General features: G+C 41.0%; 1 protein-coding gene across 2 annotated transcripts in view; it reads left to right on the forward strand.

Moving 5' to 3' along the window:
• The window catches only part of SAMD12 (sterile alpha motif domain containing 12), a 503731-nt gene extending 491363 nt beyond the window's left edge, over window positions 1-12368 (forward strand). For both annotated transcript variants that reach the window (XM_062188075.1, XM_062188076.1), the window contains one exon: window positions 3736-12368. In XM_062188075.1, coding sequence (XP_062044059.1) covers window positions 3736-3758 — 23 coding nt within the window. In that variant the 3' untranslated portion in view covers window positions 3759-12368. The remainder of the gene's footprint in view (window positions 1-3735) is intronic.
• The last annotated feature ends 1859 nt before the right edge of the window (window positions 12369-14227 follow it).

Genomic DNA, 14227 nt, shown 5'->3' on the forward strand with positions numbered 1-14227 from the left:
TGAACCAAGACCCATCAAAGCCTGTGCTCTTAACCATAGGACTCCAGTGCGTCCCACTCACCCCAGATTTTGAAACCACTGGGCTAAATATGATGATCAAATCCAGGAAAGCTGTACTAGTAATGTTGACCCACCAGGTAAAAAAGACGAGCCCTTTGTATTTGTTAGCTGCAAAATCTACACTTTGGCAGGATGTTCGTGGTATCTTCCTTGATTAGCTGTTAGATGTAGAGAAGGAAACGTAAGGCAATGCCTGTCTTCTTACACAGATCTGAGCTATGGGGTGGACTCATACAAAATTAGTTACTAAAGTAAACCCAAAAAAGAGACTTTTCTAGTACCATTCCTTTCTTAATTGCACAACTTTTAAGCACCTTCTGTATACCTGACATTGGATTAGGAAGATGCATCATTAAGATACAGCACTGGCCTCAAACAATCAGGGAAGAATGATAGATAAAATAAAGTATTATTTTGGAGTGGAGTAAAATTTAGAAGTCAGGGTGGGTGTTGGGGTACATTCAACTGCTGTGAAGGCTCTCACACCGCTGCTTCCAATCCAGCTTCTTGATGATGCAACCATTGGAGGTGGTAACGATGACTCAGTTATTTAGGTCCCTTGTACCCACTTGAGAGACCAGGAGGGAGTAACTGGCTCCTGGCTCCTGCCTGGCCCAGTCCTGGCAGTTGTAGGCATTTGGTGAGTGAAACAACAAACGGAAGATTTCTCTTCTCTTCTCTTCTCTTCTCTTCTCTTCTCTTCTCTTCTCTTCTCTTCTTTTCTTTTCTTTTCTCTCTCTCTCTCTCTCTCTCCTCTGTGTGTGTGGAGGGGGAGGAGGGAACGTGTTGCACTGCCTTTAAAATAAATAAACTAAAAAAAAATTCAAGAAGCCAAATTAGCACAAAGTAAAGGCAGTATACAAAGAAGGCATCCTGGGCAGAAGGGGAGGTTGAACAAAGGCCATGAACAACCCGGTGCGTATGAGGAGCTGAAAGGAGCCTGAGATGGCTGTAGCACAGGGGATGGAGCCCAAAAGTACACTGTGTAGATGATCACACAATCCCCCTTTTGCAGAGCCTCAGCTGTCTAGGGTAACCTGAGAGTCTGCATTTTAACCTCCTGTAGCTTATAAATACCCAAAGACATGGTTCCCATGGTGGGTAAGAAAAGTCCCTAGCAAAGTGATATTAGATGAGCCTATCTCATGCATGTAAGACAGGAGAATTAAGGTTCAAGTTTTAGTTTGGCCATAGTCCTTGCTCATAAAGCACAACTCAACATGCTGACCCATTCAAAAAAAAAAAAATGCAATGCTAACTTTAGAAGGAAAGATGTACTAGACATCATGGGAAGACAGCACAGGGGACATTTTGCCCCAACAAACACTTGGCAGCCACCACCCCAGATCTCCTATGTCATTCTCTAAGCCCCCACTTTATCTCTCTTTGGCCTCTACTTCTGTTTATATTCATGTCAAATAGGATTATCTCTCTGCTCTTTCTATTATAAATTATTCAGCAGGGCCCTTCATTGTGCTGACTGGACTTATGGATAAGCATAGAATTCTACATAGAAAGGGATGAAAACAATTCTAAAATACTTAGACTTTAAATATTTGTCTCTGTCACTGCTCTATGTGATTAGGGTGGGTACACTTAACTCTGAACACAGCTTTGATTCTCAATAGCTCTGTGACCTTGGGCTAATAATGCTTCTGGGCCTCCATTTCTTTATCCATGAAATGGGGATAAGTCTACCTATACTTAGTATTTAGATTGGTATTTAGTATTTAGATTGGTCACAAGTGAAAGTATAATAGGCTCAGCTTACCTCTGGTTAGAAGTATTGTTAGACACTAAAGTTATTATATCTATCAGCTAGGAGAGGTTCATGGAGAAAACATGATTGGATGACCTCATTATCAACTCTTGACAGGATTCAAAGTATAGTGCTCATTAGGACTCACTGCTTATTATCATTACTCCCTTTTGAACATATATTTTGTGGCTTATTAATAACTCTTTTCCAAGGTCATACATTTTCTGGGTCTTATTTTAGCAAGTCACAAAGACAGTATGCTATGTCAGTTTCCTAGTGCCCACTTGGTTTGTCCAGTTTGTCTCCTGGTTGAACTACACAGAAGATTTTTGCTCACATTGGTTCTATCCCCATTTCGGTAATGCTGGAATGGTTCCTAGTATCCATTCTCCAGGTACTGTTACTGGATGAAAATAGCCATTATACTTTATTTAATCTGTGCTCATGGTTCAAATCTACACCACTCTGAGACTAAATTTTTTAGTTGTTTTGCAAAAAATACGATGACAGTAATAAAAATCCCTGTGGCTTCACCATTTTCACCTACAGTTCTTTGCTGTTCCTGTGTATAAATTTTATATTGTGGTATATCACCGCTGTTTACCACGTTGTTATGCAATAATCCTAATTAATATTACTTTAATGACCACATAATCACATATCCATGTAATGTACCATAATTTACTTAACCTAAATTTTCAACAATAGGAGACTGGTGGCTTCTAGCTTTTCCTCGATTGTAAATAACCTCCACATGCATATTTGTACATAAAGCTTCTTTTCTTTTCTTGAGATTACTTCCTTAGAGTTATACTCCTAGAAGTGGTATCACTATGTCAAGGAATATGTATTTATATTAGTTTTTAAATAAATGGATGTTATTTTTCCAGTTTGCAATGTCATCAACAACGTATTAGAGTTCTACTTTCATTACAACCTTATCAATACAACCCATCAGAATTGTATATTACTATTTGATGTTAATACATTTATAGAGTACCTTCTGTTTTTGCATTTTTCTCAAAAATAGCAAGTTTTAATCAAACAGTTGCTTACAACTTATGCACTCTCTTCATGTTTTGGAAAGCAAGTTATATTTGTAAACCCAGGACATATTTTGTTCTTTTATATCAAGAATTCTTGCTATCCTTCTCTTCTATCGCCTCATAGTTTTGTGTATGAAACAAAGCTAATACAATATTTTCTGAACAAAATATTCAATTTCACTCATAATAATTAATTATTGAGTTTCCATTTATAAAAAACTGTAGGGAGTAAAATTTGAAAATGAAAATTCAAATAATCAGGAAAATATATCTGCACCAGTATTCCCAAGGCCATTAGCAGGGTTGTAATTTGAGTAGTTCAATCTCTGGTCAGATTTTATTGACTTCCTTTCCATCTAGTCGCTAACCTGCTCAGCCAATATGACTTTGCAGCTAACAAACTCAGAACTCTCTAACTGTCCTGCTTCAAATATTTCCTTCTTGATTTTATCTCAAGAAATCTTCCTGATAAATAAATGCCACGCTACGCTCCCATCCCCAAATGCCTCATACCATTCCCAGTGTGATCTTGTTCCAGATCAGGTAGATGTACCAAGCCCCATATCATATGCAATGATTTCCCAAACTGCACCCATCGTAAGGCCAGATGCCAGTCCCCAAGATCTGGTTTTGCCCTCCCTTGCAGGCAGCTTCACCTGTCTCTGAGATGGGTGTCTTCTATGCTCTGCTCTTCTACATGAATATAAGCACCCTTAATCCATCCTGGAGGTGAGTAACCATTATCCAGGCTAGAGCTTTCTCTTTGACCTAAGGGTGTTAAGATTTGTTTGAATAAGATAATTGCAATGGTAAGTATCTGTGAACACAAAGGAAAGAACTTACCATGTTTTCCCCTTTGTCTTCTTGCAGCCTCCGCCGAGGGTTCTCCATAAACACGGTTAGCCTTCCAAGCTGCTGTCCTGCCAGTTGATATGAACACGGCCTCTTCCTCCCTGAAAGACTAACTCATGGCACTGCCAGAAGATATCCTTGGAGCACTGACAGATTAACCGGATTAACTGAAAAAACACCCATTCAGTCAAGATTATGGGCTTTGGAAAAAACCTGAGTTTGCTGTAGATTTTAAAATGAGGTGCATAATATACAGTGCCAACTCATTCCAAGTGGTCATTGGCAGACCATTAGCTGGGAAATTGCTTCCAGTTTTCATCACTGTGCATAACTCAAGTTCCCTTTGGGGAGCTGCCTGTCCCTTCACTAGAGGTCCTGTTTTAGCATGGCAACTACTGGATTATTTTATTATGTGTGCAGATGGCATGATGTTTTAGAAAAAATTACAGCAGTTCTGCAATCTCAGTGGAAGTGTTTGCGATTTTATGCCCTGGTAGGAATGTAAACATGTCTCCATGATGTTAGTTATAATGTCCAAAGGTCTTCTGTCCAATTCTTAAGCACTTTATAGGAGAACACTATACCAAGATGAATTAGCACGTTCAGTACATGTGAGAAAGCAAGTATTTTCTTCTTTCTTTTATAAATTGTATCTTATTTCTGGCTCAGACTGTCCAAGGCAAGCTCTACTGCTAGCATATCCCAAGTCGTTTGTGGTAGATTGGTGTAAATATGGCCATAATACTGTTAGACTTAACCTCTTGACTCTTTACCGAATAAATGGATTACTTGTAGCACCAGAAGGAAATAGAGGAGAGCCTGGTGACTGTAATCCCTCAGCTCTTGTTTCCTTGGACCTAGGCACAACTTGCCACTTGCACATTCATTTCCTCCAGTCCAGGAGGCTTCTGTGTGGCCAGTGGACATTTTTCCTCCTTCTATGAAGAAGACTTCATCCAGAGAGAAAAAGGGAGCAGCTGTCTATTCAACAAACCACGGTGGATTGATGGTACAGGCTACAGAATGCGGTTTTCCTGTGTAGTATCACTTTAACACCTTGGAAAAATTTCTAGGTCAAGTTTAAATCACAATTCTCTGAACAGAAAAAACATCAAATGATTCCGCTTGTGTGCCTAGAGAAGAAAAGGGGTTCAGTATCACACTAAGTTCATTCCTCAGTTTGGAACCTACTAGTCCCTTTTAATCCTTTCTGGGTCTATTCCCATGGCTAATTATTTTTTACTATGTCTTAGAACAAAGCGCAGTCTGGGAAACCTGTCAAATCAGTTATGATTGCTCATCTAGGAGCATGAGAGAAATGTTCATCTTGACTGGCCCTACAAAAGGCTTTACTTTTGTTTTGTTTTTGTGTTTAACATAAATTTGGCTGAATTAAAAATTCAGCAAAGTGTGTACTGTGTGTCCCCTGTCCTAGCCTGGAGCAGGCAGACATCAGAGGCTTTCCTTTAAAAATCTACGGATCACCTTCTGGAACCCTTCCGACACAAGCAAACTTGACATTTGAGGGTATCTCCAATCCATGTTCATTGCCTGCCTCCTCTCAAGGTCTCAGGAAATGCACAGCCTTTGGAAACCACCCCTCCCTGAGATTTGGAAAGCTGACAGGGAAGGAGAGAGAGATCCACACTCGATGGGAGTGAGTCACCAGCAGGGTGAGTCACCACGGCCCCCGTCAGGCTGCAACACTGAAGAAGGGGGCTTCCAAGAAGGAAGTGGGAAAGTCACCACCAAGATCCGGCCTTTGAAGAGGTCAACACCATGATCGTCACACTCTCGGCAGACCAAAATTGTCTCCAAATCCAGAGCTAAGAAGCCAAACCCTGCTTGCTTGCTAATGCCCAGCGCTATAACATCCCCTCTCCACTGCCCATCTCAGGAAGTCCAGTTTCAACAGCAGAGCTCCTCCTCCTCCCATTCCTTCCTTTATCCAGCAGCCATGTATTGAGGATCAACCACAAGCCAAGCACTGCACTGGGATAACAGCAGTGTACAAGACAGGTACCCCCTGCCCTTATAAAACTGCTTTTAACCCTTTGTTAAAAGGCTGACACCCACACTTATGCAGGAAAGACATTCCTTCTCCCAAACACTATCACTACCTGTGTCTTCCACAGTGAAAGCTGAATCCAGACAGCGTTCACTTTCTGCCAGAGAGACCCAGGGAACTAAGCACAGCAGGTAGGAGGCAGATTTCGTGCCTGAAGGTGTAGCAGAGGAGGGAAAGGCATCACACCCCATTGGCTCACACAGGGACATCCTACCCTTCCAGGGCCCACAGTGCTTCCCAAAGCAGCTCTCAGTTGCTTCCCTTGATGTCCACTGCTGGCCACATAGATTCTCATCCCTTATAGAGGCACAATTATTCATCACTATGGTGGATTCGCTAAAGCTCCAGTTCCATAACTGGTCCTGGGAACACCAAATTGAGCCTGATGAACCCTCAAGAATCACTGCCCGGGACTGAGCTAGTGTAGCTGGGAATTAACTGGGTTAGCCAAGGACATGCTGAGACAACCGCTAACACCCTTGGAAAACAAGACATGCTTTAGGGTGCAGATGTCTAACTTATGTTAGTGCATTGTTACTTACTTTGACTTTTTGCAAAATATCCTAAATAGTTAAAATGAGTAATTTCCTAGATTTTTTTGTAGTCAAAGGAGAATTTTTGAAAGATGATGAGTGAAGATGGAAACAGGAAAAGATAAAATAAAGACTATTAAAGAGCCCAGTAGAAGACAGTCTGTAAAAATGCCTTAATGCCTGGAACAAAGCACATATTTGCATATGAACTACTACTGTTTTCCAAACTCAACCTCTGGAATCATTTGGAGGATAGTTTTGGAAACATAATGGCATATAATCTGAGCAGTCAAGAGCAAAACCAGCAAAAAAAATGGAGAAATGACTTTCTTCTCAGGCTTTGACCTCTTGGCTACAAGATGATGTTCTGTGATTACCAACGGTCCCTTCCCGTGGGACCTTCTTCCTCAGATGGGTGTAGAAATTTTACCTCCCAGAAATGCAGGAGTGGCTCTGGTGAGTTTTGTTTCATGGGAAGTGAGTTTGAGGGTGGTAAGGAATAAATATTTTGATGTGTAAGGGCTGTATACTGTTGATGCTCAACTTTTCCTTTTACTCAAACCTATGCTACACCCTTTGTTAAAAGGCTAACACCCACATTTGTGCAGGAAAGGCACTCTTGGGAATGAACAAAATGAATAATTATCAGTCTCTCTAAGGATGCCAAGGGGATTAACTTGTTCAAGCTCCAGAACTGGATTTAAACATGCAGAGCATTGGCAGCTCTGCTAGGGAAAAAAATGCTAGGGAAAAAAAAAACGAATGAATCACTTCAGTAGGGTAAGACATACCTAGGGGGATAGAGATCTTATCAACGTCCTGTATGGGTAGTGGTGAATCCCTGCTCCAGCTCTGTGAGCTGTGCACCCGCAGACTTGACTTCTACCTCCAGAATACGGGTCAACACGCCACGTTTCTCTCCAAGTCGCATCTCAGTCACCCAGACAGAAGCACACAGTCCTTAGCTCTAAGGAAGTTCTGCCATTTTCAACATTCAGGGAGGAAAGGAAGGAAGCCCCACTTTACATGAGAATACAAACTAAGAGTAAAAACTTCCAGTGGATTTCCCTCCTTACTATTTGCAAAAAACGCTTCCCTCATCTGCAAATGTTAGATAATTAATTTGGGAAGACAACAATGAAAGTCTCAAGAACGTGAAGTTTTCAAGATCCCCAGAGCACTTGAGTTTTACCAAAACCTCCTCTTCCCAGTGCATTAGCAGCCTCTTTCCTGTGATGTTTTCCTCTGCAGTCTTTAGAGTAATTGTGTTACTTGACCACTAGACTTAAAGCTGCTGTAGACTCTCCTTAAAAATCTAATCTTTGAAAGTGACATAAATTCCTTTATTGCTTAAAGGCCAGTTTTCTTCACCTCTCCCACAGTCCCTTCCACCCCACTATTTTTGCTTTGTTTTGTGATTTTTTTTCTTTTCATTGCCCTTTCTATTAAGATTTCAAATATTCTAGAAAGAACTCAAATAGAACAGCCTAGTCATCACCTTTTCTCCCCAGTCCTTACTAATAATTCCTTCTTAGGCATGCTCTTGGCGACAGCTTGCTGCCCAGACAGCAATGGGAGATGGGTTCTCCTCTCTGGGTGGTGCCTTGTCAGTGCCACTAATCCAAAGGAAGCGTGGGTAGCCTGGGTAATCGGGGAGGAAGTCAGCCCAGGAGATGTTCCTACTGGAGCACAGCTGGGGACTCTACTTCAAAGACGAGCAGGTCCTGCCCCTCCAGCTCCTCAGATCTGCCTGTAACCCTGGGACCAGGGAACTGTCTTGTGAATTCTGGTTATCAGTGCACTGGATGCCAACACCACCACATGGCTTCAAGGTAAAAGAGGCCTTCATTGCCTTATTTTGTTCTGGGGACTGGCACTTTCTGGGAGACAGGGAGCATCTTTTGAAAGCTGCAGGAAGCTTGAGGAAAAGCTGGCCAAATACATAGGGAAGGTTGTGCCATGCCTCAATCAAAAGAAAAACTAATAAATTGTTCTTATTTGGGAAGGTGGCAAGCAGGAAGCTATCTGTGCTGGCTGCCTTCTGGCCTTCACTTTGACTCAACAGGGAAGGTTCTTGGCTGGGAAGGCATGCAGCCTGGGGAGAGAGGGACAAGCACTGTTCCCCAAGTCTTAATATTTTAGGGTGAACTGTACAAGTGACAGATATAAAGGGACATCGTTATTGGGCGTTGGGTAGGTTTTTTACCTCCTGCCCAACAACAAAATGCCTTCCATGAAAGAGCAGAAAATGAGTGTACCAGGATCTGCAAAACTGTGGTTCCATTAGCCTGTGAGGCTGTTTAAAAATCTTGAAGCACCTCACGCATTCTAACTCCAGAGCCTCCCCCTCCCCAATAATACCAAGCATTAGAAGGCACTAAGACTAGTAAAAGTCACTGTGCAACTTGTGCTTAATTAGTTATCTGGTTGGCATCATATGAAACGAATCCAAACAGCTTGTGGAAAAAGATGAAAAGATAATATAGTTTTGTTGCAAAATTTTGAAATCTAGCTATAGATTTTTTTGTTAATACAGATTTTCCCTGAACTTTCAGAAGACCACCTTATATTTAATGTTGTATATACTTAGACATTAGTTCTGATTCTACATAATTCTTTTCATGTTTGGGAGCCAGTGGCTTGGGAGTTTTATGTGGTTACTTGTTTCTTTTATTGATGTTATATTCCAAGCCAATGTATTCCTAGGAGATTACAGAGGTTCTGAAACCAAGGCCTTTTTGCCTAATGTGCAGAGAATTAGAAACAGTCCTGCTGACATGAACTACAAAGAGGCTATTAAATTAATCCAATGTTGGATGTAGTAAGACCTAAAACAATTAAAACACTGAAGACTCTCCTGGTTGCATCCCGCATTGTTAATAGCCTTTTTAAAAATGCAGTCATTTGAATCAAAGGAAAAATTCTGTGGTTTTGCTGCATCAAGACGCACAGCTACCAAACATGGAATTCCAGGCTAGGTTGATGTGCAAGAGTGCACAGATCTGTTTTGTGTGATCGTTTTTAATTACAAATAACCTGCCCCCCTCAAATTCTGTAAAAATGCATTCATATACTCTCTGCTAAAACAAAGCCTAAAACAGGAGACTCATACTTGGTCATGATTTTGCTTGGAGTAGGGCCAATGTTCTTGAAGATACCCTTGGAGAAAATCTTATTCACCATTAAATGTGTGGAGCATGAAGGAACTTCTTTTGTCCCATCCACAAATTGGTGACGGTCTTCTCTCATCTCCTCGGGAGGTAGCCCAACCTGTAAGAAAGCACAGACGCCATGAAAACACCTATCTAAGCATTGCATAAACTCCTTCATTCAAGCATAATTCCGAAAAAGGTGATTTGGAATTTAAGCACCACCTGGTCCTTGATTCTGTGACCCCTAAATCAATGTTAATTGTATTTCCTGCATTTTATTTCTAACCACAATTAATGACCTTTAGTCTGTTTGCATTGGGAGCTGTCTGCTGGCTCTCTGGCCACTTTTGACAATTCCTAGATCTAGATCCATTCAGTGCATTTGAGAGAAGACCAAGAAGGTTCTCCCCACATGTCAGCTGCAGAGGTTTAGAAATGCACAGCCCAGTTCTTTTTCACATAAAAAATGTCCTTGCTTACAGGTGGAAAGTTTTAAGAGAATGTGGCATGGAAGAGGATACTAACGTCTGAACACTGCAGCTGCATCTTTTTCATTCTTATTCAGTTTCCACTTCAGATCCCCAGAATGGGAAGTCTTAGCCTCTTCCCTGTGTTGGCGCCCACGGAGAGTCAGGGGTTTTATTTGCTTCAGTTCACACATAGGTGATTGTAAGGTTCTCTGGGCTCCGAATGGTTTCTCTACCACTCTCTTTCCTTCACAAATACAGAACTAATGTCTTTACAAGGCCATGTTTGAGGATACCCCAGTTTGGCTAGTGAAAGACACTCACATTACAGAAAGCTGCATAATGCCAGCTTTTGACTTTATGCTCCAAGTCTCAATCAGAACTGGGACAGATTTAACCAGTCTGCTGAAAAACCAAGCCAGCATCAATGTTTTGAAACTAATTCCACCAAAATTCATATATCACTAAATCATACTACTCTAGTTCCAGTTAATCCAACTATTTAATATCATTAGGCACTGAATTAAATAGCTTTACACAAAATTTTAGAAAAGATCAATATGGTAACAAAATTACATATTAGCAGTAAAAAGCACCAGAGAAAAGAAAATATTGATCTGTTGTGGTTTATATACTTGAGTTATTCTTAGGACTTTGTGGAGATTGGCACAGCTGTGATACAGGGGAAGGTAATATTCTGAATTCAAGAGTACTGGAGGGGTAGGCATTGTGGAACAGGAGATTAAGCTAAGCTACCTCTTGGGACCCTGGTATTCCATATTGGAGTGCCTGGGACCAAGTCCCACATCTGTTTCCCATCCAGCTTTCTGCTAATGTGCATGATGGGGGCAACAGCTGATGGCTCAGGTACTTGGGTCCCTGCTACTCATCTGGGAGACCTGGGTGGAATTCCTCACTCCTAGCTGTGGCCTGGCCCAGTGCTGGCTATTATGGGCATTTAGGGGAGTGAACCAGCAGATGGAAGATCTTTCTCTCTTTGTTTCTCCTCTCTCTGCCACTCTGTCTTTCAAACAAATAAATAAATCTTCTTAAAAATGCTGGACGAGGAGAATTTACCCAATCTCTCTGGGACCTCTGCTCAGCCGTTTGGGATGCTGTCTGTCCTTACTCAGCAGACAGGCCTGTTTGGAAGCCAGAGTGAGCTAAGAGAAGACGCTGTTCTGTGCCACCAAGATTTGTGTAATTATTATGGTGAGCTGGGCTTGGGGCGTGATTCAGTGATCCACTTCCCTTGCTTGAGGCTTTCTCCTCAAAGCAGTTATTACTGAACCTCCATTCTGGAATTTAGAAAGGAAAAAGAAAGAAGGACGAGGAAGTAACAATCAGCATTTTATACACACACACATGCACGCACACACGCATACACACATGCACACACACTCATGCACACACACACATGCTTTTTCCAGTATACTGAGGTTGGTCTGCAGAGCATATGGCCAGGGTTTCCATTTATCTCCACTTCTCCACCTCCCAAAGACTTAGAGTCTCATGATCTCCTGAGGGAGGGAACCTCAGGCGTGGCTTAGGAGACACAAAGACTGCCAGGCCTCCGGTTGGAGCAGACCAACCCAAGTGTGAAGTTTCAGCTTGGGAAGCAGACAGCCACACCAAACAGCCTTAGTGAATGACTTCACCCAGCAGGAAAAAAAAATCACACAATCATCAACTGAATCTAAGACCAGTGTTCTCCACAGGTCTGAGGGGAAAGTGTATGATGAAAAACAAACCATTTCATGGTTTCACAAACATGGCTAAAAGCACATTTCATAACCCAGAAGATTATATAGATGGTAGATATTTTTATAGCTTCCCTTAATAGGGAGTTAAACCAACCGTCTGATTCTGTTGGTCCTCGAAGAGTGGTTAAGCTAATGAAATATTTCCTTTATTCATGGCCCTCAACTGTAGGTTTTATTTTATTTTATTTTATTTTATTTTTGCTATGCACCCTTGACAAATTCCCAGGACTAGAGTTAGGAGGAGGAGTTATGTGGTAAAACAAGAGTGCCTTTTCTGTTGCATGTTCACTTTAGTTCCCTGGTTTCCCAGGGCAGAAGATGTTGAGAAACATTTTTCTCTAAACATAAGAATTACTGTGCACCACAATTTTGAACCCCTGATTTCCATCTCTTAAGCAGCTATCAACTTGCCAATTCCCTTTGAGTCGCCTTTGTATTTTCTTAAAATGTTTCCTTCTGTTTGGGATTGTCCTCAAGAGGAGCTGGGGTGTGGGGGGTGGGCATGATTCTTTTTAAATTGATAAAAATGAAACTGTACAGATTGTTGCCCCCTTGTGTTTGTGAGCATGATCTCTATCAGGCTTGAAAATCTGCTTTATCATTTTGTATATTTGACTATTTTGTATTCAGTATTCCTTGACTCCTTATGTGCATGGCAATGTATTAAAATGTGGGATTTCTATTACCGTGTAAAAGTGTTTTGATTCTGATTTTCAACATATATCCTTGGAAAAAATTATATTAAACTTTTCATTTCTGTTTTCTTCAGTTCATCAGCTTTGCAGAAGAAAAAGAAAAGTTAACAGCATTTCACTTTCCCTGTGTTAGCTAATGATGCAATTCATGGTGGAAAATTGTCCTCAATTACGCTGTGTTTCCTGGAGAAATAATATATGTGAAATGAATTGGTGGTCTCCCTCCAGCTCCCAGCACACAGAATTCCCCCAGCACCAAGTCCCACCAGTGTGATTGCTATTTCTGTTACAGGCTTCAGTGTTGAGCACAGCTGGGTAAAAGTCACAATTCTCCTCATCTCCCAGACATGATAAGGCACTAGAAAGAAGACAACAGATCTTCGTCCACAAATTTGCTCTCACCAGTGAGAGTCATAAGCGCTTGTAACAGCATGATTGATGGCATCCCCTAGTGCCTCCCATCTCCATGTCTCTCCAGTGGCAACCAAGTATAAGCAATCTGTATATTATGAATAGAGATACTGACCTTTATATATGCCCAAGAGATCTAGGGTGTGAAAAAGTCAATTTGCCATTACTATAACAAAATACCTGAAGCAATTAATTTTTTAAAAGAATTTTATTTTGGTCCATAGTTTTGGAGGTTCACAGTCCAAGATTGAATGAGCCCCATTGGTTTGTGCTCTGGTGACGATGTTGATAGCTAAGTCTTGAGGCAACTAAGAGTGACAGGGAAACTGTAAGTCAATGCTATGCAATTTATTACAAAGCTGCCATGACTTAGTCATGTTGGGGCTCCACCTCATTCCATCCAATCACTTCCCAATAGCACCACCTCCAAACATGATGATTAGATCAAGTTTTCTGCTCTGTTAGTGCTACTAACAATACTTTAGGACTAAGCCTTTAACACATAAGCCTTTGGCTCATTCAAACTAGTATCCAAGCCATAGCATGGTGTTAGAAACCAGTGCTGTCAGACAGATTTGACACATCCAGTTTTCTAGCTAAGCAAGCATCTGGATGCCTTTAAATCACATCTACATAGTTTTAAAATGCCGAGAAAATTCCTGGAACTTAAGGGAAAAAACCCTGAATAGTAGGATGCATCAAATACAAACAACAAACCATTTTACCCACACTAAATTACCATCTTCACCCTTTATTTGCTCAAGGAGACATTGTAATGAGTACTTATGGATACCATGACTTTGCTGAATGTGATGAATTGCCTCAACCAGTACAGAAGAAGCACTTTTTCTCAGAGAGGAAAAAGCATTTATAAATTGTATAAAGAAAGGATGCACGAATTGCCTTTTTTCTTCTGACATATTTGCTGTGAATCTAGGGTCTTTTTTAGATTTTGTCATTTTCTGAGAAATATTTCCATAAGCAAAACCTGTGATGACCTTTCATATTAACTTACTTACTCAATGAATAAAGCTTCTAAGTATCTTCACACACCTTGAAACTCTAAAAGCATAATTTTTCCCCTTTTTCTCTACATGCCAGTTAAGGATATAGAAAATGGGTGAACTTTTTGTTAGTTAACCTCCTCAGAAGATGTCAAAACGAGAGCCCCCAAACCCAACATTCTCTTCATCTTTCTGGGGTCATTTCTGATCGTTCTCTTTCTTCTTGTCTTTGACACCACTTTCTTCATTTTCCTCTGCCTTTAATGATCTCCTCCTGTCTGTAAGATCATCTTGTTACCTATCTCTGTTGTACTTACTTCCTCTGTCTCTTCTCCTTCTCCCCAAACTCCCATTACTATCTCTCACTTCTAACACCTTTATCTTTCTTTTTTTTTTTTTTTTTTTTTTTTTTTTTTT

Source organism: Lepus europaeus, chromosome 4, assembly GCF_033115175.1.
Source record: "Lepus europaeus isolate LE1 chromosome 4, mLepTim1.pri, whole genome shotgun sequence".
Lineage (NCBI taxonomy): Eukaryota > Metazoa > Chordata > Mammalia > Lagomorpha > Leporidae > Lepus > Lepus europaeus.